A 27,228-nucleotide genomic window follows, 5' to 3' on the forward strand; every position below is an offset into this window, starting at 1 on the left:
CCGCACTTAAGCGACTGCAGCTACTGAGCTCGGTCAGGCCTGTTTTATCAGCCATACGGTACTGCCTAATAGTCCTAATTTTAATACCTTCCATTCTTTCACATTTATTTTTAACTGCCCTTCCCATATTAACTAATTTGCCATTTGTTGGTCATGCTTCCTGCTGTTCGCATTACATTGACATTTGGTAAATTGAGATCACCTGCTACAATCACATTCCTTTCCATTTTGTTTTCCAACATAGGTGATTACCTTATCAAATAATTCTGAATTAGCATCAGCGCTACCTTTCCCGGTCTGTACACTCCAAAGACATCAAGTTGTCCACTATCTTTAGAAATTAGCCTTACACCTAGAATTTCATGTTTGTCATCTTTAACTTTTTCGTAGCTTACAAATTCTTCTTTTACCAGAATGAATACTCCCCCTCCTACCATTTCTATCCTATCTCTACGATACTCCAGTTTTGTGCGAATATTACTGCATCCATTATATCATTTCTCAGCCAAGATTCAACTCCTATTACAATGTGTGGTAAGCATATATCTATTAAGTTACTTAATTCGATTCCTTTCTTTACAATATTTTTACAATTGAGCACTAACATTTTTATGTCATCCCTACTTGACTTCCATTTCTCTGTACCCATAACACCCCATTACCTAGACCACTCCGTTTCCCTTAATGTACCTCCCTATAACCCTTCTAAACAAATTTCCTAACTTATATGTACCACTGCGATTTAAGTGAAGGCCATCTGAGCGCAGATCCCTGTCTCCTACCCACCCATTAGCATCTAGAAATCTCATTCCCAGCTTCCCACATACCCACTCCATAGTATGATTTAAATCCCCAATCACCTTTCAGTCAGTATCCCTCCTACAAAGTATTCCACTTATAACAATATCCACTTCCTTAAACTTCAGCCGTGCTACATTTACCAGATCCCACACATGCCCAACTATGTTGGTACTTATACCTGCTTGTCTTACGTTGTTGGTACCAATGTGAAACACTACCACCTTCTCTTTCCCTGTTCCTTCTCTTCTACTTTCCTCAACATCTGCCTCAACCTAATTCTTGGATAACACTCTACCCTGGTTCCCTTTCCTCCACACACTTTCTACACATGTCTAACTATGGAATCCCCCATGACCAGAGCCTCAACCCTACCCACCTCATTTGATCCCCTCCCCTCCGGTCAGCCCCATCTTCTCTCAATGCTGCAGAAGCTACTTCCTCCTCTCTTTTCTCCCTCCCATGACCCTGTTCCACCTGTCTTTTCCTATCTACTACTCCAGATTTCCGTTACTTACCTTTTCCCTTCCACATGCTTCCAAACATCTGAGCAACAGTTCCTTGTTCCTCATCTTCTCTCGGTTGTTCTACCTGCAGTGACTCGTACCGATTTCTCAGAGACACCTGTCCTGAATTCTGATCCTGATAGAGCCCTTAGTCTGCAATCTCCTTCCCCTTAAAACATTAGACCACCTGTCTTCTAAAATTCCCCCCATTCCTTCCCATCCCTCTTTTACACCTACTGTGTCCTGTACATTGTTTGAGGAATACCTACCTTCCTTCCTGTCTTCTGAGAGAATCCTAATTTTCTCCCTCAAACTCTCCAAAGTGAAAGTGAGTCAGGGCAAAATTTAAATTCATGTAACTCTGATAATATTGTGTGTAATATAGAGTGATCTTGTTTGGTGTGTAGATTCAGGTTGTTCTGATCATTTTGTGTCTGAATTAGATGTTTTTGATACATATGTGAAATTAAGACTTCCAAAGAAGACAAGTGTAGCCAAAATTGGCATAGACATTGAGGCAATTGGTATAGAGAATATTAATGCTAAAATGTATGCAAATGGCACAATTGTTCCTTGTGCTATTAAAAATGTATATTATGTACCAGAACTCAGAAAAAATCTATCGTCAGTGACAAAGTTGGAGCAGGTTGGCTGCAAAGTGATACACTGACTGACAGAGCAAATGCAACACCAAGGAGTGGTTCGAAAGGGATGAAAGTTGGGAAAAAAACAGAGACGGCACGGACGAATAATTGATGTTTATTTCAAACCGATATGCAGGTTACACAATGCGCACGGCATCGACTCAGTAGGATGTAGGACCACCGCGAGCGGCGATGCACGCAGAAACACGTCGAGGTACAGAATCAATAAGAGTGCGGATGGTGTCCTGAGGGATGGTTCTCCATTCTTTGTCAACCATTTGCCACAGTTGGTCGTCCGTACGAGGCTGGGGCAGAGTTTGCAAACGGCGTCCAATGAGATCCCATACGTGTTCGATTGGTGAGAGATCCGGAGAGTACGCTGGCCACGGAAGCATCTGTACACCTCGTAGAGCCTGTTGGGAGATGAGAGCAGTGTGTGGGCGGGCATTATCCTGCTGAAACAGAGCATTGGGCAGCCCCTGAAGGTACGGGAGTGCCACCGGCCGCAGCACATGCTGCACGTAGCGGTGGGCATTTAACGTGCCTTGAATACGCACTAGAGGTGACGTGGAATCATACGCAATAGCGCCCCAAACCATGAAGCCGCGTTGTCTAGCGGTAGGGCGCTCCACAGTTACTGCCGGATTTGACCTTTCTCCACACCGACGCCACACTCGTCTGCGGTGACTATCACTGACAGAACAGAAGCGTGACTCATCGGAAAACACGAGGTTCCGCCATTCCCTCATCCAAGTCGCTCTAGCCCGGCACCATGCCAGGCGTGCACGTCTATGCTGTGGAGTCAATGGTAGTCTTCTGAGCGGACGCCGGGAGTGCAGGCCTCCTACAACCAATCGACGGGAAATTGTTCTGGTCGATATTGGAACAGCCAGGGTGTCTTGCACATGCTGAAGAATGGCGGTTGACGTGGCGTGCGGGGCTGCCACCGCTTGGCGGCGGATGCGCCGATCCTCACGTGCTGACATCACTCGGGCTGCGCCTGGACCCCTCGCACGTGCCACATGTCCCTGCGCCAACCATCTTCGCCACAGGCGCTGCACCGTGGACACATCCCTATGGGTATCGGCTGCGATTTGACGAAGCGACCAACCTGCCCTTCTCAGCCCGATCACCATACCCCTCGTAAAGTCATCTGTCTGCTGGAAATGCCTCCGTTGACGGCGGCCTGGCATTCTTAGCTATACACGTGTCCTGTGGCACAGGACAACACGTTCTACAATGACTGTCGGCTGAGAAATCACGGTACGAAGTGGGCCATTCGCCAACGCCGTGTCCCATTTATCGTTCGCTACGTGCGCAGCACAGCGGCGCATTTCACATCATGAGCATACCTCAGTGACGTCAGTCTACCCTGCAATTGGCATAAAGTTCTGACCACTCCTTCTTGGTGTTGCATTTGCTCTGTCAGTCAGTGTATATCATAGGAGTAGTGCCAAAGCTTTCTTGAATAATAGATTAATACTTTCAGGACAGAGAGGTGGTTCACTGCACACTGTTAAGATGAAGGTTGAAAAATCTGATGCTAGCTATGGTAATTCTTTGAAGAATTGTAAACCCAACGAAGAATTAGAGTTATGGCATAGAAGGTTAGGTTACTTGAATTGCATAGAAAAAGCTAGTTAAAGGATTAAGTAACATACAAGATGTTAGATTTGAAAATTATAGTTGTAAAAATTGCATTTTTGGAAAGCTGACTAGACAACCATTTTAGTGGTAGAAGAGAAAAGTCAAGTAAGCCCTTGGAGCTTGTTCATACCGATGTGTGTGGTCCTTTTAAACATTTAACATGGGAGGATATGAATATTTTGTAACATTTACCAAAGACATTACACATTTTACTGCAGTATATCGATTGACAAATAAGCATGAAGTATATGACAAATAAGTTGAATATTATAATTATGCAACAAATCATTTCTCTAAAAAAATTTAAAACTTAGAGCACACAATGGTGGTGAATATATTAGTAATAATATGAAACGTTTTTGGAAAATAAGGGTATAAAACTAGAATATACTGTTCCATACAATTCAGAAATGAATCCAGTGTCAGAAAGAATGAATAGAACATTAATACAAAAGGCTAGAACTTTATTGATTGAATCCGAGTTACGCAAGGAAATGTGGGGAGAAGCAATTTATTATTCAAATTATATAACAAATAGAAGTCCAACTGTTTCTCATAAAAAACTCCTAGTGATCTATGGGAAGGCGGAAAACCCACTTTATATAACACGAGAGTTTTTGGTAGTATTGCTTTTAAGCATGAGCCTAAACAGTTCAGAAGAAAACTAGACCCAGAAAGTTAAAAGCTAGTTATATAGCAGGAAGTTGGAGACCATAGGATGCTAAAAACAGAAATATTGTTCTAGGTGGCAATGTGATTTTTGATGAACATAAATTATGGATTACAAATCTCGTAGTTTTCCCCGTATTGGCTCGACGCAACTAAGGTTAAGTTATAAGGAGATTCCCACCTTCCAATATTTGTTAATTTCTTATAACAGTTTTATTGTTTACATGACATAATCTAGCTTAATCTCTAGGTGTATACTAAATAGTAGAACATGTTTCGTTCCGATTATGGAACATCTTCAGCTAAAAGGATAAACAAAAATGGCAGGACAATTAAAACACATGTAATGATTATGGTGATGAAATAAAATTTTCAGTCATGTTGGGTTAAAATTTCCAACAAGTCAATGTCCAAGTAACGAAGTAAAATCGGTGTAAGGGGTCGTCTTTATGCAGGAGACGTTTATGTTTGTTGATCTTGAAGATAAAATTAGTAATATAAAAGAATTTCTTAAAATATGGTTGTCGGGGAACTCTTGTAAACAACCGTAGTTGAAGTTGAGTGGGCTGGTGGTATGCGGAGGGGAACAGGCGTGACTGGAAGCTGGGGAAGCAGCTACTGCCGGTTTAGAGGACATGGTGATGAATTTAGAATAAAACCTTTTCATAATGTTTGTATTATTTTCCGATAATTCTTATGAAAATGTAAACAAAGACTCCATAATGAATATCCAGGTAAACTTAAAGAACCTTTTAAGAAATTTAACTTTTCTCCTACAGCAGCAAGAGTAAAAAACCTTATAATTATGAATCCTAAACTACCAATAGCTAAGGCGTTACCAAAAATTCACAAAAAGGAGATACCCATATGCCCAATTATAAACAGCAGAAATAGCCTTACCTAAAATATTTCAAAATTTTTACACTTTTCCATTAGTAAACACTTTAAATTTATTAAAAATTCCTACAATTTTTGCGATAAATAAATTCAAACTTGAATCTAACCAAATAATGTGTTCATATGATATCAGTAATATGTATCCCGGTAAGTGAAACTAACAACATTATAAAAAGCAGCAGGCTAGGAAAACAACAGATAGGGAATCTGCCACCTGGGTGACTGCCCTAAATGGAGACCAGTAGTGAATGAAATTCCTTATGTTCAATCCTTCTATTGGGTACATTCAGCTGTTGTACCTCCTCATCTTCTCCCCAGACCATATCATCACATGCAAACATCATTACATTCATTCACTCCCCTACATAAATCGCACCCCCTTTCAGCTTTCATGATGTAATCATCACCATTATGAAGATCAAATGTGACACCACACTCAATTGTTTTAGCCCACTGTCAATTCCAATCCATTCTGAGATATTCACTGTTGTCTTCGCACATCTGCAAGTTATCATATTTCATATAACATTGTTATTGCTTTCTTGCCAAAGACTCTATGTCCAGGCTTTCCCAAACTTCTGTTCTGGGGATGCTATTGCATGCCTCCTCTAAGTATACAAATGTCATTATTAAACTGCTGAAAAATTTTTAAAAAAATGCAACGTCCTGAAGGACTGTGATCAGTGGCACCAGAGTATAATATGCGCATCGTGATTCATTTGTCACGGACATCGGGAATAAAATGGTGGTAAGGACGCCTGTCAGTTAGACAGAACAGTGTTTGCAGCATTCATTTCAGGGTACAACCATGACCCGCCGACGAGTAAGAGATCCTGTTGAACAACTGCAGCCATTTGAATGGGGTCGCATAGCGGGCCTGCCGAAAGCTGGGTGGACATATTGACTAATTGCTGCACATGTTGGACACAAAGCATCGCTGGTGTATCACTGCTGTCAGAAGTAATCTGTGGAACATTCCCAAACCCACAGACCACGCTCTGGACATCTGCGTGGTACAGGCACACTTCAAGATCAATGCATTCTGCAAGCAGCAGTGACTGACCGAACATCATTCAGGAACTAAATCCAGTCACATGCTGCATCTGCTATGTCACAAAGGAGCATTAGAAGCCATTTTCTTGTAGTAGGATTACAATCACGTGTGCCTCTGGCCAGGGCATTGCTGACAACACGACACTGCCAAACATGGCTACTCTGGTGTTGTGAAAGATAGATAGATAGACATGATTTATTTTAACTGGCAAAGTTAGGGACACGTGTCCCTGTCTTACACTTAACCAGTGAAATACATAATTAACATAAAAATATATAACATGCTGAATAAATGAAAAAAGAGACTGAAACAAATTACTACGGCACTATGCTATCCTGCCGTACATAAAAATAACTATTATAATACACAAATATAAATTAACATTTTGCTTCCTGCGAAGAAATTAACATACAACAAAGAACTGTCGACTGTTGTCTTCAGTTATAAGCTATAAATTTCATTTTTGTTCCGTATTGAAGTGCAATGTTGTCAACAGTTACAAAAGTAGTTTCTATCAGTACGCAAATGGTGGACGTGTACGTGCATGGCGTAGAGCTGCGCATTCACTCATGACACCAAGGTCCCACCCGAGGTTTCATGGTGTAGGGGGCGATCACAGTTGGTGTTACCACTGTCCGCTATATTCCACAGGTTGTTATCCCGGTCCTACTGCCATTTATTCAACAGGAAGTTGGGGTGATTTTTCAGCAGGACAAAGAATGTCGACATACAGCTGTTGCGATGCAACATGCTCTACGTTGTATACAACTGCCCTGGCCAGTAAGATCACTAGATCTGTTGTCAATTGAACACGTATGTGACATGATGTAGCGGGAACTTACACGTCCTCCAGAGCCTGATAAAACAATTGCAACAAATGGTGCAAGAAGTTTGGGAAAGTCTATCGCAGATGCCACTTGTGATCATTTGCAGTCAGACTGTTTGGGCACTATTTACTGCGTCTTGTCTGAATACTCCTGCAATGATGAACCACCTCTCACAATGCTTCGTCCCTGAGGATGTTGCAAGACTTTTCAGGCAGTGAATATCTTTCCCACATTCCCAGCTATCTTCCCCAAACTGTTCGTATCTAATCTTGTACGAGTCGCGTGTCCCTCCATCCTTTTTTCTTTGGATACAAACGAGGATCACTCACGGAAATTTTACTTCAGGTATTGCTTTTTGTTTTAGAAAAACATGAGTTGCAAGCTTTCTGCCATCATCTGTTACAGCATGCACTGCAGTACATCACTGCTTTTCGCTTCCTATAATGCGTTTGAGAACATTCAATATCACCTTTTTATAGATTATTTGACTTTGTGGCAAATGGAAACTGAATGGTGTCTGACCTCTGGTTCCTATTTCTTCACTTTACGCTTCTCTATGATAAGGCGATGAAAATAAATTACTTTTTCGTTGAAATCATTAGGGATTTTTAGCATAAAATTGTTATTTGAGGAGAAAGGCCATTTCTCTTCATAAAAGTAATCATCCCGCCTCGGTTAACTTTCAAGTCCAACATACTGATGCCATGTGCAGTAGCTATTTCTTGTCCTTAAAAATACAGCATTTCATGAGAAACAGCATATCCAACGTTGTGTAACAAAACCATATTTAAACAGATCCTCCTCTACTTTTGGAAATTTGCAGTCTTTTGTTCCGCAAAATACTTTGCGAGACTTGTTGGTCGCTTGAAGTGCACTTCTCTGCTACTGCGGTAGCGCACGTTGCATTCCGACACAGAATACTTGAGGCCTGCTGCCCTATGCCTGTATGTTTCGGCACAATTGATCAGCAAGAGTTTATATGATGCAGTATTACTCAAATTCTTGCTCACTGTGGACTAACAAACAAACAATACTGAGATCAAAGAAAATGCATGTCCCATTCCCGAAACACTCGTAAAATATGTTTGCGCCAGACTGCAATAGAGCATCACTAATCACTTCTGCGCTGATTCACTCACTTTGCTAGTGCAGTGGTTTTTTCTACCAGCTGATAACAGCATATTGCCAAGTATTTGGAATGCCCAGTTTTGCACTGGGAAGGCTGCTACTACCTGAATAGTTGAGACCTTTATTTCAAAACGCATACAAGCTGCATGATGGATGTTCGAAGAAGTGGGGCCGTCAAATACGTGAACATTTCTTTTTCCCCAATTTGGACCCAAAAATACTGGGATGTGTAAATTATGCAAGAGTAATAATTATGCAAAGAAATGTGGTAACTGCTGCAGATTCAGCCCCATTCAACCATTAACATGCCTCGTATTATAGGCAAACCCCTGATGCATGATCTTCTCATATGTAAGACAAAGTATATGTAGGTAGCAACATCAGATGTCAGTCAATTATCTGTTTTCAATTATCAACAACAGCCCAACTGCATGGAATCAGTAAGTGAACCCTTGAATATTACGAATGAAATTTTTGGCAACTGAATATCATAACAGCAGGTTGTAGAAGGTGCAGTTACATTAATTGCCAAAATTGTTTCTATTTTGGACTGAGTCCCCACATAAAAAAATCAAACTCCCTATTACTACAACACTGAGGGGTGTAAGATAGGAAAAACTAGAAAGGTTCCACCTTTTCAATACAAAAATGTTATAGGTTTATTTATAACATGTATTTGCACTTGGGACTAGTTTCGACGCTGTGTTGGCGTCATCATCAGCCAAAAAATGGGAAAATAGGCCAGTGTGTAGGCATTCATATTACACAAGGTGTTACATTAAACAATACAAATCTTGCAAGGAGATAAAAAACATGGATGAATATAGAAACAAATGAATCGTTGAGAAAGCAAAAGTTATACATGTTAAAAAATAACCTTAACCACACATCTTGCAGTGCGAAAATATTCTTCTTGAATGATTCCTGAGTATAAAACACACGCGCACACATTTCTGAAGAGCCAGCAGGCAGGACAAAGTAAAGTGAAACCTTAAGAGATCTTCTGAGAAGAGTTCATCATTTTTCTATGTCTCCCTTGAGTTCCTGATAAACACAACAGGAAATTCTCCTTCACTCTCAACAATAGCTATAAAGACCAACGGTAAGAGTTCTTCTGAGAAGAGTTCATCATACTTTCAATGTTCCGACTAACTAATGAAGTCTCGTTTGAGTTCCTGATAAACATACACAACAGGAAATTAAACAATATACATCTTACAAGGAGATAAAAACAGGGAAAGTTATACATATTAAAAATAGTCTTAACCACACGTCTTGCAGTGTGAAAATATTCGTCTTGAATGATTCCTGAATACAAAACACACGCGCATACAATTCCGAAGAGCCAGCAGGCAGGAAAAAGTAAAGTGAAACCTTAAGAGTTCTTCTGAGAAGAGTTCATCATTTTTTCTATGTTCCGACTAGCTAATGAAGTCTCCCTTGAGTTCCTGATAAACATATACAACAGGAAATTCTCCTTCACTTTCAACAATAGCTATAAAGACCAACGGTAAATTTCATTTTAAATATTGTGCAGAGACGTGAAAGCATGATTATGAACATGATATAACTCCTTCATTTAACCCAATTTTTAACACAAGGTGTTACATTAAACAATACACATCTTACGAGGAGATGAAAACAGGGCCGAATGTAGAAACAAATGCATCGTAATGCATATTAAAAATGAGCTTTTGGCTGATGATGACGCCAACACAGCGTCGAAACTAGTCCCAAGTGCAAATACATGTTATAAATAAACCTATAACATTTTTGTATTGAAAAGGTGGAACCTTTCTAGTTTTTCCTATCTTCCATTCTCAGTTCAATACGGACCAAAAATGAAACTCTTATGTTTAAATAACTGAGGGGTGTACCTTGGCCTATCGAGCGACAGTTTACCAGCCAGAAAATTTCCAGATTACAAGCTGACACCGGCTCAATGCGGTTAATCATCACGGTCATTATTCTTGGTTTTCAATACTGGGTCCGCCACCTCAACCTCGGATTGTTAAATTGTTAGGTTGAGTGGAAATTGAACAAGCTCTTGAATCATAATATCTCTCAATTGACCCGGATGGCCGATTCCAGAGAATTGTCAACCCAAGAAGGAAAAAAGTAAAGTTTAAAATAAAACTCAACAATTGGTTTTTATGATAGATAAAACATTAAATTTTATTAATTTTATGATATGTATTCATTTATTGATGTCTTTCAATTTTTAATTGTGTGGTTAATTGAACCTTTATGTGCAGTCATAATTCATTTGATATTTCTCAATGTTTTATGAATTACAGTTTATTATGATGAAAAGGTATCAAAATAATGATGGTAAATGTTAATTCTAATGCTCTTTCTCTTCGTAGTAAAGTACTTATTTTGGTTATTAACAGTTTATATAAGGCATAATAAGGCAACAAATTTATTGCTGCAGGCCGTGTAAACACGCGACGCAAAAGGTATAAAAGTTTCTGTAGACGAAAAGTGCGTGGCTCAATTTGATTAAAATTTGGTATGCAAAGCCAATACTGTACACCCTTTCAAACTCCTATATCATTCCTTTACAATTTCAAATGGATTCATACGAAGCCGATAGTAAAATACGTCGCGTGTTTACAACGTTCTCGCGAGCGGGTGGCCGAGGAGTTCCCCGTCGCATGGAGCCATGTGTACAGGAATAGTGGAGAAGAAATTGAGTGGTACCAGTGGCAAAGTGATGATGAAAATCATGTATCTCGAATTCAAGAATCTGACATAGTTCAAGAGTGTTTTGATAAACTAGTAAAATCGTGTCCCTTGTTCATGAAACACACATTTATTAAAAGAATGCAAAGCAAAATGTTCGAAGTGCAGAAAAAACAAACGACTGAAAGTTCAATGGTTTTGCAAGTGGATTTCGCGGAGAATTTCACTATTCTTCCACAAGATGAAATTCAGAGTTGTTATAGGCATCACTGACATATTACGATATTTACTGCTGTTGCGTGGTTTGCGGGAGGAAATCATGCTTCATGCGATTACGTCTGACCATGGGGAGCATGACAAATATGCCATGCACTCATTTTTAAGCAGAGTAGGACTATTACGGATAATCACAAGTGTTTATAACAGAAATCACAAGTGTTTATCTTTTTGGACGGGGCAGCGAGTCAGTTCAAGCAAAGGTTTATGCTTGCAAACCTAACTTTTTTCAGGAAACTTTTGGAATGAACGTAACTTAGAATTATTTTTCGTCCGGTCACGGGAAAGGTGCTGTTGACGGTGTTGGCGGAACACTAAAATATAATTTGACTGTTGCTCTACGTGCAAAAAAGAGATCTTATAAACGTGCACGATATCGTGGAAGTAGCGAAAAGAAATTCAGCAAACACAAATGTTATATTTGTTCCTTCTGAAGATGTTGAAAGGAGTACACCCCTTCTGAAAAGCTGCTTCGCCGATGTCTGTGCAGTACCAGGAACACATGATATTCACTATGTGGAGCCATAAAAAAAAATACATAGTTCAGGCAAGAAAATATTATTATTCAGAAACAACTACCACACACTCTCTACATCCAGACTACAAGATCGAAGCAGATGACAAAAATCCACCCCGTGATACAACTTTTGAAGTGGGAGTCTTCGTCCTTGGAAAATGCAGCGGAAAGAAATATTCCAAGTATTATGTTTGTACCATAACTGAAAGTAACCAATTATCGCAAGTGCAACGATGAAGCTAAACTGCTTTGTGAACCACCGACGAAAGACGAGTGCTTATTAAATTAAAGTGAAATAGAAAGAAAATTACCGGTGCCTCGTTTTACTCGTGGGAAATGGTATTTTGATGAGTCTATACCAGAAGCGGAATGAACATAAATTGTTTTTTAATTTTATATTTTTTTCTGATCAAGCTTTCATTCAAACTGTAGGCTACGTGCCAGTAAGCTTTGAATGTCCAGATATTTTTAAATATTTTAGTTCATTTTACATTCACTGTTATTAATGTTAAAGAAATGTGTGACATTTAAAAAAAACACTTTACTTAGGCCATATGTCCGTTACAGTATATGTAGTTATATATTATTATTATTATTATTATTATTATTATTATTATTATTATTATTATTATTGTGAGGAAGGAAGCTTGTAGTTTTACATAACCGATAATCACACTATCATAAGCGAAGGAACCTCATATTTTACGTGAAATCTGAACCACCGGACGTGACTTTCACGTCGAAAATCACAGATGCATTAATCGAGACTCGAACCCAGATGGAAATTCTAAGTTCCCATCGAGGGAATTAGATATTTTTCCACCAATAGAGCATATCAAATCAGATCAAAAATTAAGATGTAATAGAGCAAACGCCTGAAAAGCCATACATCTTAATTTTTGATCTGACTCGAACCCAGTCCGTCTTGATGGTTTCAAGCAGTTTAACCGCTGTGCCATCATGCCCCTTATTTATTATTACTTGCTGCGATATTAAATATAGATTTTATCATTCAATGAACGTATTTGATGCGGACTTAAAGATTTATTAGCCCCTCATGACATGTCGCCATAGCGCATATTCGTGAATGTAATCCTGCGACGCTGTCAAGTAAACATGCGACGATCGCTTTTAAATATATTGCGCAGACATTACGCAACCTGCACATTTGTTTTTTTTTTTTCATCACAAAATGTACATTTGTCCTTCTTGTAAACAATACATTAACATTGCTAATAAAAGTTACCACAATTCACAGAATTTAGAAAAAACGTAAAGGAATGCGAAGTTAGAAGTCCGTCCCATGTAAACACCGATCGCTACTGTACCAGGAAAGCCTAGGTCCTGGTCCATATCAATCGAAAGAAACGTTATTCCAGCATAAAAGATCCGACCAACGTACAAACATCTATGTAAAGAATGTTCCAGTATGTGCCAGACCCCACGAGTGCACTAGGCGGAGTCAAGTGACGTCACCTGTCGCTCGAAGCTCACCTCCCCTAGAGATATTTCTCGATAAGAATTTTCTTTTGCCAGCTTTTCAACGCCTTAACCAATTTCAACGGGACAAACGCTGAATTGTAGTGGACGTCATAAAAGTTAATCCCTGTGAATTTCGAATTAATTCATCCCATGGTTGTTGAGTTATAATAATTTAAATCTAAAGAAATTACGCACTCACGGTCACATGGCCAAGAGATGCTACCCCTCCCAGCGCTGGTATCTATATATGTCAAGGCTAGCCAGCGAGCAGGCCAGTACAAGGACGAGTATACAGGTGTGTGTGAGTGAGACAGAGGAGAGACCGACCCGCGTACAGTATGTTCGCGCAGTCACGGTGAAAGTACTTGCCGTCGCATTTCCGGAACACGAAGTTATGTCGCCGACAGAATTATAAAAGACGTCGCACTGTATTTAGTACATCGCGTCGCGACTACAGTCTAATTCTAAAGACATTTGAGAATATAATACGAGTGAACTTATTGAAGTGCAAATATCAAATATTTAACGTTCACAGAATATGTCATTACATGTAGACTTAGGTTACTTCAAATGATATTGAACTTCTACAGAAACTAATGTGTAGAATCACCAGAACTCATTTCTTTTCGAGTATTGAACTGTATTTCTTTATTCACGCCACATCAGTATACGACTTACAGTAGTAATCTGGGTGAAAACTAAGAACCTTTTCTGAGGTAATATGACGTTATAATAACAAGATAAGCAGAAAATAATCCTTAGTGACTTAATGACTGTGTTCAAAGACTGTGATTATAGACTATGATTTGCCTTTTCAAGTGTGAACTGTGTAATTATGAACGTTTCAGTAACGACTTTAAATAGTATTTCATACGGGAAGGACTGTGATTCTTCATTTAACATCTTGAAATTCAATTACGCCATAAATAGTGTTCAACAGTAAATGACAGTGTCAGTGATAACTACTCACACTAAGTGAATTTTTCGTGTGCGAAAAATCACCCTAACAAGCTGCAATTCTATATGATCCAGTTCCAGCCGTCATCACCTCATCGGGAACGTCAACATGGTGTGTTAAGGGAACATCGCCGATCCTGATTCTCCACGGAACATTCCAGATGTCCATCCTTCGACATTTTGTAGCAACATTTCTTTCAGTAAGTGAGTAGTAACAAACTGACTAAAAATTTTTTTATTAATTTTGAACAGTGGAAACTTCAGTGCCGCGTGTGAACACATATTTCAGAGTTCTCATAATTTCTCAGAAGTGATTAATTTAATTTCATTTTTATATCTCACAGAAAGACTTTAGGCTTTTCAAGTGTGCTATATATCAAGGTTTACAAACTGAAAACTGAAAACTTTTAACAGAAATTTAATTTCTCATATCAACTTACAATTACAAGTGTGTGCTTAGGTTTAGAAAGACTTTAGGTGGAAATCCAATACCTCATATTCTCACATATGAAAGACTTTGGAATCAGTGATATTTATTCCATTTTCATGAACAGAATTCAGGAAGATTACGTTCAAACTTTTAATTTCAATGCCAGATTTGAGTCCAATAATCATATTGCAGGGTGAAGAATTAATAAATTGTTTAAAAAAAAAATTTTTAACCATCTATTATTCGCTCTGCGAGTCTATCCTACTCTGTATCGGCTCCAAAACCAAGTTCCACTCCCTGAGGTCCTACTCATGCCCTTTACCCAAAAACTTTTCCTGGTACACTACGTTTAAAAGTTTGTAAAATCGCATACATCAGGTTTATAACAATGAAATTTGTGGGGGTTATTAAGTATCATCCAGACATTATGCATAAATCTCAGTTTGTTTAGGTGGTAAGTTTCATATATATGTTAAAAAGAATTGTGCAAATGTAAACACGCGGTGCCTAGAATTGGCCGGATATAAAAATAGAGCCTCCAGGGTAGAGACGCGCTACCCATAGTCTGCAGTGTATCTGGCTGGCTGCTAGTCAATTTCAACATTCTATTTCACTGTAGAGCCACCAGATGGCAGTGTAAAGCAAATCTCTGTGCGTTGTCATGCATATGATATCGTACAACATGTAGAATTCAACCTTCTACAATCCAGGTTTGAACCTGTAATGTTGAGATCCTGAGGATGACACTAACCCTGCTCACCAAAGTGAGCTGGAGAATAGAAAAACAAGTTCCATACTGTGTAGGGTCAGGGGTGTACAACAGAAACTGTACTTACTTGTTCTCTTCTTTGAGACACGGAACCAGTTGATTAACTGTTTCTTCTTCTTTGATTAGTTCATCCTTTATATATGCTGAAGACTGTAAGTGAGAAACAAAGAAAATTAATATAAGTAAAGAGGTAACAAGAATAAAAACATACAGGGTGTTTAAAAAGTGTCCCATACTTCTACAGGATACAGTAATTTTTGTGAGGTCATATGCAGCATCTTACCTGCAAATATTCTTCAAACCCTCTAATCTTGCTATTCCTGATTTGCTATGTTTTTTCCTACTTACATCTTTGCCCATTCAATCTCTCTTCACTTCTCTTTATCTCCTTCTCTCTCCATCTTGCTATATTGGCATGCCACATGAAATGTACTGTCTAGAACCTTTCCCTCGCCCCTCCTTTTCCGTATATATGCTCGCCTCCGCACCCATTTGCTCGGGGAAACTTACACCACTGTCTTCCAACGTCCTGCATTGTCAGGAATTTATTTGTGGAGAGGGCTGGTTCTCCCTTTCATGAGCTTCATCATGTTTCCGTCAAGTTAATGTGAGAAACTGAGGGGCACTTTCTCTTACATTTCATTTTAATGGAGTTCAGGAATGCTGAGTATGGGAGTAAGTGTTAGTATTGTGAAGCTAGTGTTCTAGCCTGGACTAGTCTTAATCATAATCTTGAAGTGGAAGTGAATTTACTTTCTGAAACTATGACCTGAGACGCTTTTCCAGAGACCTGGAGCATGTATAGTGTTCAGAAATTCCTTCCTCCCCTCTCTCTTTCCTTATTCTCTTATTTTATCTTATTGTTCTTTGGAAAGAAACTTGCTATTGGATAAGACAATGGAGGTTAGGAAAGTTAATATGTAACGTGCCCTCGGTTCCGCATATATCCAGAAATGTAAACATAATGGCTACTAGTTTAAGGAATGTATTCTTTTTCATAGCATATCAAGGTAACATATAATTTTTACTGTAAAAACAGTTCGTAAATATTTCAACTTGTTGCTTTCAGTACTAAGGCACAGATTCTGCCAGATTACAAACATAAATAGTTGTCTCTTGGGTGACACAGAAGGCATTTTTTGCTAGTAATGAAATATTTTAGCATGTTTATGTCTTGCTGAATTGTAAGGATCTACTTGCATAATACCAAGCTTTAATGGATTAGTTATTCTCTGTATCCTCCTCTGCAAACCACGTGACCTTGCCGCGGTGGGGAGGCTTGCGTGTCCCAATGATGGAGATAGCCGAGCCGCAGGTGCAACCATGTCGGATGGGTATCTGTTGAGAGACCAGACTAACGAATGGTTCATCGAAAGGGGGGTAGCAGCCTTTCGGTAGCTGCAAGGGTGGCAGTCTAGATGATTGACTGATACGGCCTTGTAGTAATACTCAACATGGCTTAGTTGTGTTGATACTGCTACATGGCTGAAAGCAACGGAAAACTACAGCAGTAACTACCTCCCGAGGACATGCAGCTCTCTCTATGAATGATGTACTAATGATTGCTTCCCCCCGGGTAAAATATTCCGGAGGTAAACTAGTCCCCCATTCGGATCTCCGGGTGGGGACTACACAAGAGGGGGCGATCATCAGGAACATGGATACTGACATTCTGCGAGTCGGAGCGTGGAATGTTAGAAGTTTGAATCGTTGTGGTAGGTTAGAGAATCTGAAAAGGGAGATGGATAGGCTAAAGTTAGATGTAGTTGGTATAAGTGAAGTACGTTGGCAGGAAGAACAAGATTTTTGGTCAGGCGACTACTGAATTATCAACACAGAATCAAACAGGGGAAATGCAGGAGCTGGTTTAATAATGAATAAGAATATAGGGCAGCGGGTAAGCTACTATGACCAGCATAGTGAAAGAATTATTGTCGTCAAGATAGACACTAAACCAATGCCCACCACAATAGTGCAGGTCTATATGCCTACTAGTTCAGCGGATGATGAAGAAATCGAAAGAATATATGAGGAGATAGAAGATTTAATACAATATGTAAAAGGTGACGAGAATCTAATCGTGATGGGAGACTGGAATGCAGTGGTAGGCCAAGGAAAAGAAGGTAGTACAGTAGGAGAATTTGGATTGGGGCAAAGGAACGAAAGAGGAAGTCGGCTGGTTGAATTCTGCACTGATCATAATTTAGTCCTTGCCAATACTTGGTTCAAACACCACAAACGACGGCTGTATATGTGGACGAGACCTGGAGACACTGGACGGTAAAAACAGACTTCATTATGATTAGGCAGAGATTCAGAAACCAGGTGCTGGATTGCAAAACTTTCCCAGGAGCAGACGTGGACTCTGACCACAACTTGTTGGTCATGAAATGCCATCTGAAATTGAAGAAATTGAAGAAAGGAAAGAATGCAAAAAGATGGGATCTAGACAAGTTGAAAGAAAAGAGTGTGAGGGATTGTTTCAAGGAACATGTTGCACAAGGACTAAATGTAAAGGCTGAAGGAAACACTATAGAGGAAGAGTGGAGAGTCATGGACAATGAAGTCAGTAGGGCTGCTGAATAAATGTTAGGAAGGAAGAAAAGATCAACTAAGAATCAGTGGCTAACTCAGGAGATACTAGACCTGATTGATGAACGACGAAAATACAAGAATGCTAGAAATGAAGAGGGCAGAAAAGAATACAGCGATTAAAGAATCAAGTGGACAGAAAGTGCAAGGTAGCTAAGGAAGAATGGCTGAAGGAGAAGTGCAAGGATGTCGAAGGCTGTATGGTCCTGGGAAAGGTAGATGCTGCATACAGGAAAATCAAGGAAACCTTTGAAGAAAGGAAATCTAAGTGTATGAATATTAAGAGCTCAGATGGAAAGCCACTTCTAGGGAAAGAAGACAAATCAGAAAGATGGCAGGAACATATCCAACAGTTGTATGAAGGTAAAGATGTAGATAATTTGGTTCTGGAACATGAAGAGGCTCTTGATGCTGATGAAATGGGAGACCCAATTTTGAGGTCAGAGTTTGACAGAGCTGTGAGTGACCTCAATAGGAGCAAGGCACATGGAATTGATGGCATTCCCTCTGAATTACTGACTGCCTTAGGAGAAACCAGCATGACAAGGTTATTTCATTTAGTCTGCAAGATGTATGAGACAGGAGAAGTCCCATCCGATTTTCAGAAGAATGTTGTTATACCTATTCCCAAGAAAGCCGGTGCTGACAGGTGTGAAAATTACTGCACCATTAGTTTAGTATCTCATGTCTGCAAAATTTTAACATGTATTATTTACAGAAGAATGGAAAAACAAATTGAAGCTGAGTTGGGAGAAGATCAATTTGGCTTCAGAAGAAATGTAGGAACACGTGAAGCAATCCTGACTTTACGTCTGATCTTAGAGGATCAAATCAAGAAGGACAAGCCCATGTACATGGCATTCATAGATCTAGAAAAGGCATTTGATAATGTTGATTGGACCAAGCTATTTATGATTCTGAAGTTCAGATACCAAGAACGAAGAATTATCTACAATCTGTATAAAAATCAGTCTGCAGTGATAAGAATCGAGGGCTTTGAAAAAGAAGCAGCAATCCAGACAGGAGTGAGGCAAGGCTGCAGTTTGTCCGCTCTCCTTTTCAATGTTTACATAGAACAGGCAGTAAAGGAAATCAAAGAGAAATTTGGAAAGGGAATCACAGTCCAAGGAGAGGAAATCAAAACCCTGAGATTTGCCGATGATATTGTTATTTTATCTGAGACTGCAGAAGATCTCGAGAATTTGCTGAGTATATTGGATGAAGTCTAGGGTAAGGAGTACAAGATGAAAATAAATAAGTCCAAAACAAAAGTTATGGAGTGCAGTCGAAGGAAGGCAGGTGATGTAGGATATATTAGATTGGGAAATGAAGTCGTAAAGGAAGTAGATGTAGATGAATATTGTTACTTGGGTAGTAAAATAACTAACGATGGCAGAAGTAAGGAGGACATAAAGTGCAGACTAGCACAAGCAAGGAAGAGCTTTCTTAAGAAAAGAAATCTGCTCACTTCAAACATTGATATCGAAATTAGAAAGATGTTTTTGAAGACTTTCGTGTGGAGTGTGGCATTGTATGGAAGTGAAACATGGATGAGAACACAAGCTTTTGAAATGTGGTGTTACAGAAGAATGTTGAAGGTGAGATGGACAGATCGAATCACGAATGAAGAGATACTGAATCGAGTTGGTGAGAGGAGATCGATTTGGCTAAATTTGACAAGAAGAAAAGATAGAATGATAGGACACATCTTAAGACACCCAGGACTTGTTCAGTTGGTTTTTGAAGGAAGTGTAAGTGGTAAGAACGGTAGGGGTAGACCAAGATATGAATATGACAAGCAGATTAGAGCAGATGTAGGATGCAATAGTTACGTAGAAATGAAAAGTTTAGCACAGGATAAGGTGACATGGAGGGCTGCATCAAACCAGTCTATGGACTGATGACTCTAACAACAACATTCTCTGTATGGTTTGTTTGTCATAACATCTATTAATGTAATACATTATGAGGCTATTTTATGTTAAGTTTTGATGGTTACCAATCAATGTAGCAGTGTTAGTTGAAAGAGAGAGTGATCCACAATAGGTTAATTTTCTTAATTGTATTGTGGCAAAAATTTGAACCTGGAATGTAGTCAGTATTGTTGCCAACCCTGGCATGATTTCTTATTTGTCACGAGCTCATGCTATATCCTCTGGAAGGATTTGGTATTTAATGACATTTCAAAAATACACACAAGTATTCAACTTCGATAGACTCTGTATTTTTATCACAGTGTCCACAGAAATGTTCTCTCAAGTTTCCCTGACTTTCCCTGACCTACTAAGAAAATTTTCCCTGATTCACAAGAACTGAGTGACACGATAATTTATCAAACAGCAAGTTTTACAAGGAATAAAAACAGTAACTCAAGCCTCCCCCATCCCCATAGTTGCCCTAATTCTCTCTCCACTTCCTTTTTTACAATTATGTACGGAAAAATAATTACATTGATGGCACTTTCCATACAAACAAATACTGTAACGGTAATATGTAACATAAAACTTTATCATATAATTTCCATGGAACAAAGTTACAACTAACTTAATAACAGAGTAATTCAAATATGAAAATAAAATTATTTTACCACAGCAACTTAATACTATTTCATGTGGATTTCAAGCACTCCTGTGATCAAAACCAATTAACTTGTGTTTCTAATGTAGGTGAATATAATGAATTCCAATTAGACTAGGTCTATAATGAAAACAGTTTTCAAATTTGAAGACAACTCGGTCAGAAATTATAGGAATGGAAAATAAAAATTTGCACTTATTGAAATGATTACTGTTATACAAATATATTTGGTCTGTTATTGGACATTATAAATTTTCCGGCTAACTCATTCCTGGTTGCTAGCTTTTCGCCCCAGTGTGCCAAGTTGGGCTCGTTAGTTGGTAAATGGCGCACCCACCAAGATGCATGGCTAGTGCATACCATGGAGGCCTCTGCATAGGCTACTTGGAGCCACTGGCAGTGCCAATGCATTATCCGAGACTTTGTCCCATTTTCAAAAATTGATGCCTGCCTGGCTATCAGATGATAAAGAAATTGATTCCCATAGGGAACACGAAATATTTGAAAATGAGACGAAGTCTCATCTCAAAAGTTGGGGTATTTATGTTTGCTATATAAGCAAAATCATTCAAGATTAAGTACTTTACAAATCATAGATTTGTGACGTGATGAATCATTTGGTATAACCTTGTATGTACACAAACTAACAGAATAGAATGTAATATGATTTCACTTAAAATATTAGAATTAATTAATTTAATTAAGGTTAAATACTAATCAGGAATGATACTTACGAATGATGTTCCCGCTCCTCCAAGCCAGACTGGTTCCTCCTTGATGTCCACATTCTGGTCCATTTCCAATGCAACTGATATATTTGTATGAAATGGAGATGTAAATTATTTCCACTCACTGAAACAAGTAACAGAAAATATATAATAATGCTATTGTTATGGTTATTAGTTAATAGACTTATGAAGTAAACAAGCACTTTCAAGGATGGACAATTCATTTATTACACCCACACAATCTCATGTCTTACATCAAATCCATCTCACAGGGACATGGCTTTTACGAGGGTCGAGTCATAAGTCATTCTCACAAACAGGAGACAAGACGGATATTCACTTGGAAATGTAGGGCATATACTTATGCATGGTGCCTGAAGACAAATTCTCACTTCAGGACGTTCTCATATAAAGTGACAGAACATTGTTTTATAATGGTATAGACAGCAAATACACAAGACTACATACAAACGACAGGTCTCCACTGGTTACAGACCTTCAAAATAATCATTAAGGTTTCCACTGTGCGTTGCCAGTGGTGGGGCGGGCACTGAATACCATTCGCTGCATATGTATCGCTAACGTGTGACACCTCTCTCTGAAATGCTGTTACAAAATCCTCTTTGTTAGCAAACCATTGTCCATGTAATGGCTTGTTGACTTTGGGGATTAGATCAGGTGAATAAGGCAGGTGTGTGAGAACCTCCCATCCCTAGCATTGTAAGCTACGATGAACGATGGCAGTTGATACTCTATCCCGTTTGAACATCTCCACCCACCTCCCCACTGTTATATAGGGCACGGCATGCACACCTAATACTCCCCGCAGCTCTGCATGTCATTGGCGTGCATTTCTGCTCTGGAGAACTGCTATTTTAATATACAATTGTTGCTCCTGTTTGTTGACTTCCATTTTGTGATCCTCTCACTCACACACTGAACTTGGGGGCATGCTTAGAACCACACTGTTGTTTACATACACCATCTAGTGGCATCATATGCAAGTACATACCGCACGTTTCCAAATGCATATCTTAGATTTCCCGTGTTGACACCTGTTCGCGAGAAAAAAAATAGTTGCCATCACTTATGACTCGACCTACGTATTTCAAATGATCTACGTCCAATGACTTGGACTGAACCGCGGGCAACTTGGTAAGATATCATTGTCAATGCCAGTACATTATCAGTTGATCCTGCAGGTATATACTCTGCTTTGATAAAGATCTTCATCTCGCCATATCCTGTGCTACCGTCCAGATCTGTAGACTGATTTGACACAGATCTCCATGTCACCATATCCTGTGCTACCCTTCAGATCTGTAGACTGGTTTGATATAGATCTCCATGTCACAGTATCCTGAGCTAAACCCCTCATTTCTACATACCAATTGTATCCTCCATCTACTCTAACTTGAACCAATGCTCTACCAAATACCTATTCAATACAACTGTCCCTGAAACCAGCAGAACAAATCCAATCAATCTCCTAAGGTCAACTCAGACCTAACCTTCCTCCTCATATCTAACTTACTAGTGACCTGAACTATCTGTCTGAATTTCAACATATTTTGGTAACACCAAATTTCAGATGTGTCTATTCCCTTTCTTTCCTTTTTGGCTGCTATAATCCTTGTCTCTGAGATGGCAAATTCTCCACACTAATGTGATCAAAAAGTCTTTATGATTTGAGTAGTTTTTGCACTGAGCACTGGTTATGTACTATTAGTACAGTAAAAAACTTCAAGAATGGGTACCAGCTCCTCACAAGTGCTATTCATAACAGTTTCCAAACACAGTTTGTGTGTTTGTGTTTAATTGAATAAAAGGGGCCCTTGATATCATCCCTTATGGTACTCATACTCAACATCAAAAGAGAAGTTATGAAGATATATCATAGATCACAGAAACAAAGGAAGAGAACACGAAGTATACAAGGTTGTAATCCCACTGGTAAATAGCACAAAGGAGTATCATTTGGTGGAAAAGAACTGCAAATGAACAACTCCTGAAGAATGGGTCTTACTGAACAAATGGTCTGAAAAGAGATACGATTTCTGACAAAATGGATAAACGTGGTCCACAGAAAGAACAGAAATTAAGTTTTGAATTTGCTAGAGGTTGGAACGACTGTGAGAAATGAACAGTAGAGGTATTGTGCACGAGAACAGGTGTGTGGTGCTGAATCAGTTCAAAGAACACTTTAATAAGTGGCTCAATGAGCAATAGAATAGCTTATTTACTTACGACGAGTGCTTTAATATCTTTTGTTAATAATGTGGAAAGTGGCATAAATATGAAACAAAACAGACCCCACAGTCTGACCTTTACTTCCTAGGTACAAGCTTTACTCACTGTTAGTGAGACTGTGGTAGTGAGTTAGTCTGGGTCACCTACTGTACATGTGTTGTGTGAAGAAAAGAAAAGACTTCCTTCCTATGGCAAAACCAACTACAATACTTAGTTTACCTACCATGTACAGAGCCTTCCACATGCTATGGGAAAAAATGAACAATTTTGATACCCATATCACAGAAGAATAAAAATGGATGGTTTACACAGTAGATAACTATTTATACAATCAAATAAATAATAACTTCAAGAAAACAATCCTTTAAATACAACAAGTAAGTGTTACATCCCCACAGATAATAATATTTATTACATCGGAGACAGATCTTCAGCTTATTAGGTTGTGTCGAGCACATCTATTATATCTGATTACAGCACAGTACTACATGCTACCCATTGTCATAACATGTTGGCATGTAGACGTAAGTGCCATTCAGGCAGTGTTAATTCTGTAAATTAGAATTTCTGCACATTATAATTCAGCTGATTCAATGTTTTAAGAGTTTGTAAGTGAAAAATTGAGAAAACCACAATTATTTAATAAAGTGAATCATAGATTTTTTATTTTTGTACCAGCTGGTTAATGTTGCACCAACACAGATAGGTCTTATGGCCATGAATGGAAAGGAAAGGGCTACAAGTTGGAAGGAAACAGCTAAGGTCTTAATTACAGTACAGTCCCAACATTTACCTGGTGTGAAAATGCGAAAACACAGAACAGCCTTCAGGGCCGCTGACAGTGGATGGTTTACTGGAACCTGGCTGCACTTAGGCGACTGCAGCTATCGAACTCTGTATTTGGTATAACTGCTGGATCTACCAGAATGGGCAGGCACGGCCTGACTCACTGGGAGGGTGTTGACAGGAGATTGGCGACCTTTTCCTGCTTGACACAATGCACAAAAATAATATACATCAAGCATAGCATATCAAGGTGCCACTAAACTGCATAAAACTTTGTAAAAGAGAGATTTACAGCATGGCTAACACGATGTTAAAAGACCATGACCAGTGACAAGAATATGACAAGACGAGATACGTCTGGAGCCTCCGTGGCTCAGACGGCAGCGCGTTGGCCTCTCACGCTGGATACCGTGGTTCAAATCCCACTCATTCCATGTGAGATTTGTGCTGGACAAAGCAAAGGCGGGACAGGTTTTTCTCTGGATACTCCTATTTTCCCTGTCATCATTCATGTCAGCAACATTCTCCATTCTCATTTCATAGCATCAATCAGTGATTAATATAACACTTTAGGAGTGGCGACCCCATCGTACTAACAGCCTATATATGGTTCATTCATTACATCCCTGACCCAGTCAAAGACTGGAAAACAGGTTGTAGGTTTTAACGAGACATGTCTGGCTAGTAACTAACGAAATGATACGGATTGGTTAGGTCTGGCTAGTGGCAAGACTACTGATCTGGATTTTTTAGGTCCAGCTAGTTCAGAGACCATTCAGCTGGGGGCAAGCAAAAGGGTCTTGGGGCACAAGCCCCCAGGTTAGGGCCGCAAAGCAGCCAGCGGACCTCTAGTGTCCCCTGCAACAGTATTGCCTAGAAACAAGACCACTGTAATCCATCAAACGCCATTGATAGTGACAAGTAAGGTTGTGATCAACCAAAAAACACTCACAGTGACAGGTTAGAATGTGATCCATTGAAAACCACTGATGCTGACAGGTTAGTTTGTGATCCAGCAAAAATCACTGATAGTGACAATTCACTGTGTTGATGGAGTGATAGTGCCTCATGGAGAAAAATATATTAGTACCTACTATCATGAGAAAATGTTGTATAAAAAATTTATAACATTTTTCAGAAATATAAGGTGAAGTAAAAACTTAGTATACGTATCAAGAATAAGTTGCTTTAAGATGAATTAAAGTTTCATAATGATGAGATCAATACTGTCAATCAAGCATTACTGATTTGCATTTAGGGCAGTCGCCCAGGTGGCAGATTCCCTATCTGTTGTATTCCTTGTCATTTCTTAAATGATTGCAAAGAAGTTGGAAATTTATTGAACATCTCCCTTGGTAAGTTATTTCAATCCCTAATTCCCCTTCCTATAAATGAATATTTACCCCAATCTGTCCTCTTGAATTCCAACTCTATCTTCATATTGTGATCATTCCTACTTTTAAAGACACCACTCAAACTTATTCGTCTACTGATGTCATTCCATGCCATCTCTGTCCACTGACAGCTCTGAACATGCCACTTAGTCGAGCAGCTCGCTCCTTACTCCCAAGTCTTCCCAGCCCAAACTTTGCAACATTTTTGTAAAGCTACTCTTTTGTCGGAAATCACCCAGAACAAATCAAGCTGCTTTTCTTTGGAGTTTTTCCAGTTCTTGAATCAAGTAATCCTGGTGAGTGTTCCATGGATTGGAACCTTACTGTAGTTGGGGTCTTACCAGAAACTTATATGCTCTCTCTTTTACATCCTTAACACAACCCCTAAATACCCTCATAACTATGTGCAGAGATCTGTACCCTTTATTTACAATCATATTTATGTGATTACCCCAATGAAGATATTTCTTATATTAAGACCTAGGTACTTATAATGATCCCCAAAGGAAACTTTCACCCCATCAGTGTATTAATTAAAACTGAGTGGACTTTTCCTATTTGTGAAACTCACAACCTGACTTTTATCCCCATTTATCATCATACCATTGCCTGCTGTCCATCTCACAACATTGAGGTCATTTTGCCGTTGCTCACAATCTTGTAACTTATTTATTACTCTGTACAGAATAACATCATCTGCAAAAAGCCTTATCTCTGATTCCACTTCTTTACACATATCATTGACATATACAGTAAAACTTGCTCAAAGCGGAAACTTGACGCATGCGTACGAAAGTTATGGTCCCGGTGCACTGGATATGGCTTCGCATGTTATTTATGTTGTATAAAGCAGAATCTGTTAAACGTGGAAACAGAAATTATGAAAATAATTACTGTATAATGCGGAAATTATGCTTCAGCTGTGAAATATATTTAGGCATACCCGGTACTGCAGGTACATAAATATTTTGTCAGGGGAAGTATCAGGTGTTTACAGACCATAACACGCTGCTCTAACGAGGTCCGGGTTTCCCAAATTCCTAATAGAATGGGATTTAAATTTCCTCTAATTGCCTGACTCTTGCAATAGTTCGTAGAAATCTTTATCTTGATGAACAACTTGAACCCAATTCTAAGGTAATCAGTTCCCTTTCTTTGTGTTCTCTCAGTAAATTTGTGTCAATTTTGAAGACAGCAAGATGGCTAAGAAATATACGTCACTGACACTGAATGAAAAAGTGAAAGTTATTCAAATGAGTGAAAAGGAAACGTTGTCTGTGCTTAAAATTATGTCTCATTCCAGATATGGAAAAACTCAAGTTTATGAGAATATAAAACATCACTAAGCAGCGGATGGAGGGGAATGGACAAACGAAGCAGAAATCTAAGGTAGCAGGCAATGAAGAAATCAATGATTTAGTGTGGGAATTGTTCGTCAGTGCCCGTTCAAGAAACCTTCCGCTCAGTGGGCATATGCTACAGAATGAGTCTCTTGCCGTTGCCTAATCACTTGGCAAAACCGCCTTTTTAAGCATCAAGACACAATATCGTACGGAATGAAGTCCATGGCGAGTCCAAAGACGTGGATGAAAATGTAGGAGCCGAGTGGAAATCG

The 27,228-nt window shown here is 39.1% G+C and overlaps 1 protein-coding gene across 1 annotated transcript in view; it reads right to left on the reverse strand.

The window, feature by feature from the left end:
* LOC136866940 (zinc finger protein 782-like) overlaps positions 1-27,228 on the reverse strand; it is a 105,525-nt gene that overhangs the window by 45,639 nt on the left and 32,658 nt on the right. Inside the window, exons 2-3 of the mRNA XM_068226951.1 lie at positions 21,190-21,307; positions 15,354-15,436 (exon numbers count right to left, since the gene is read on the reverse strand). Of these exons, the coding sequence (XP_068083052.1) occupies positions 15,354-15,436; positions 21,190-21,252 (146 nt within the window). The 5' untranslated portion in view covers positions 21,253-21,307. The remainder of the gene's footprint in view (positions 1-15,353; positions 15,437-21,189; positions 21,308-27,228) is intronic.

The sequence above is a fragment of the Anabrus simplex genome, chromosome 3 (assembly GCF_040414725.1).
Source record: "Anabrus simplex isolate iqAnaSimp1 chromosome 3, ASM4041472v1, whole genome shotgun sequence".
NCBI lineage: Eukaryota > Metazoa > Arthropoda > Insecta > Orthoptera > Tettigoniidae > Anabrus > Anabrus simplex.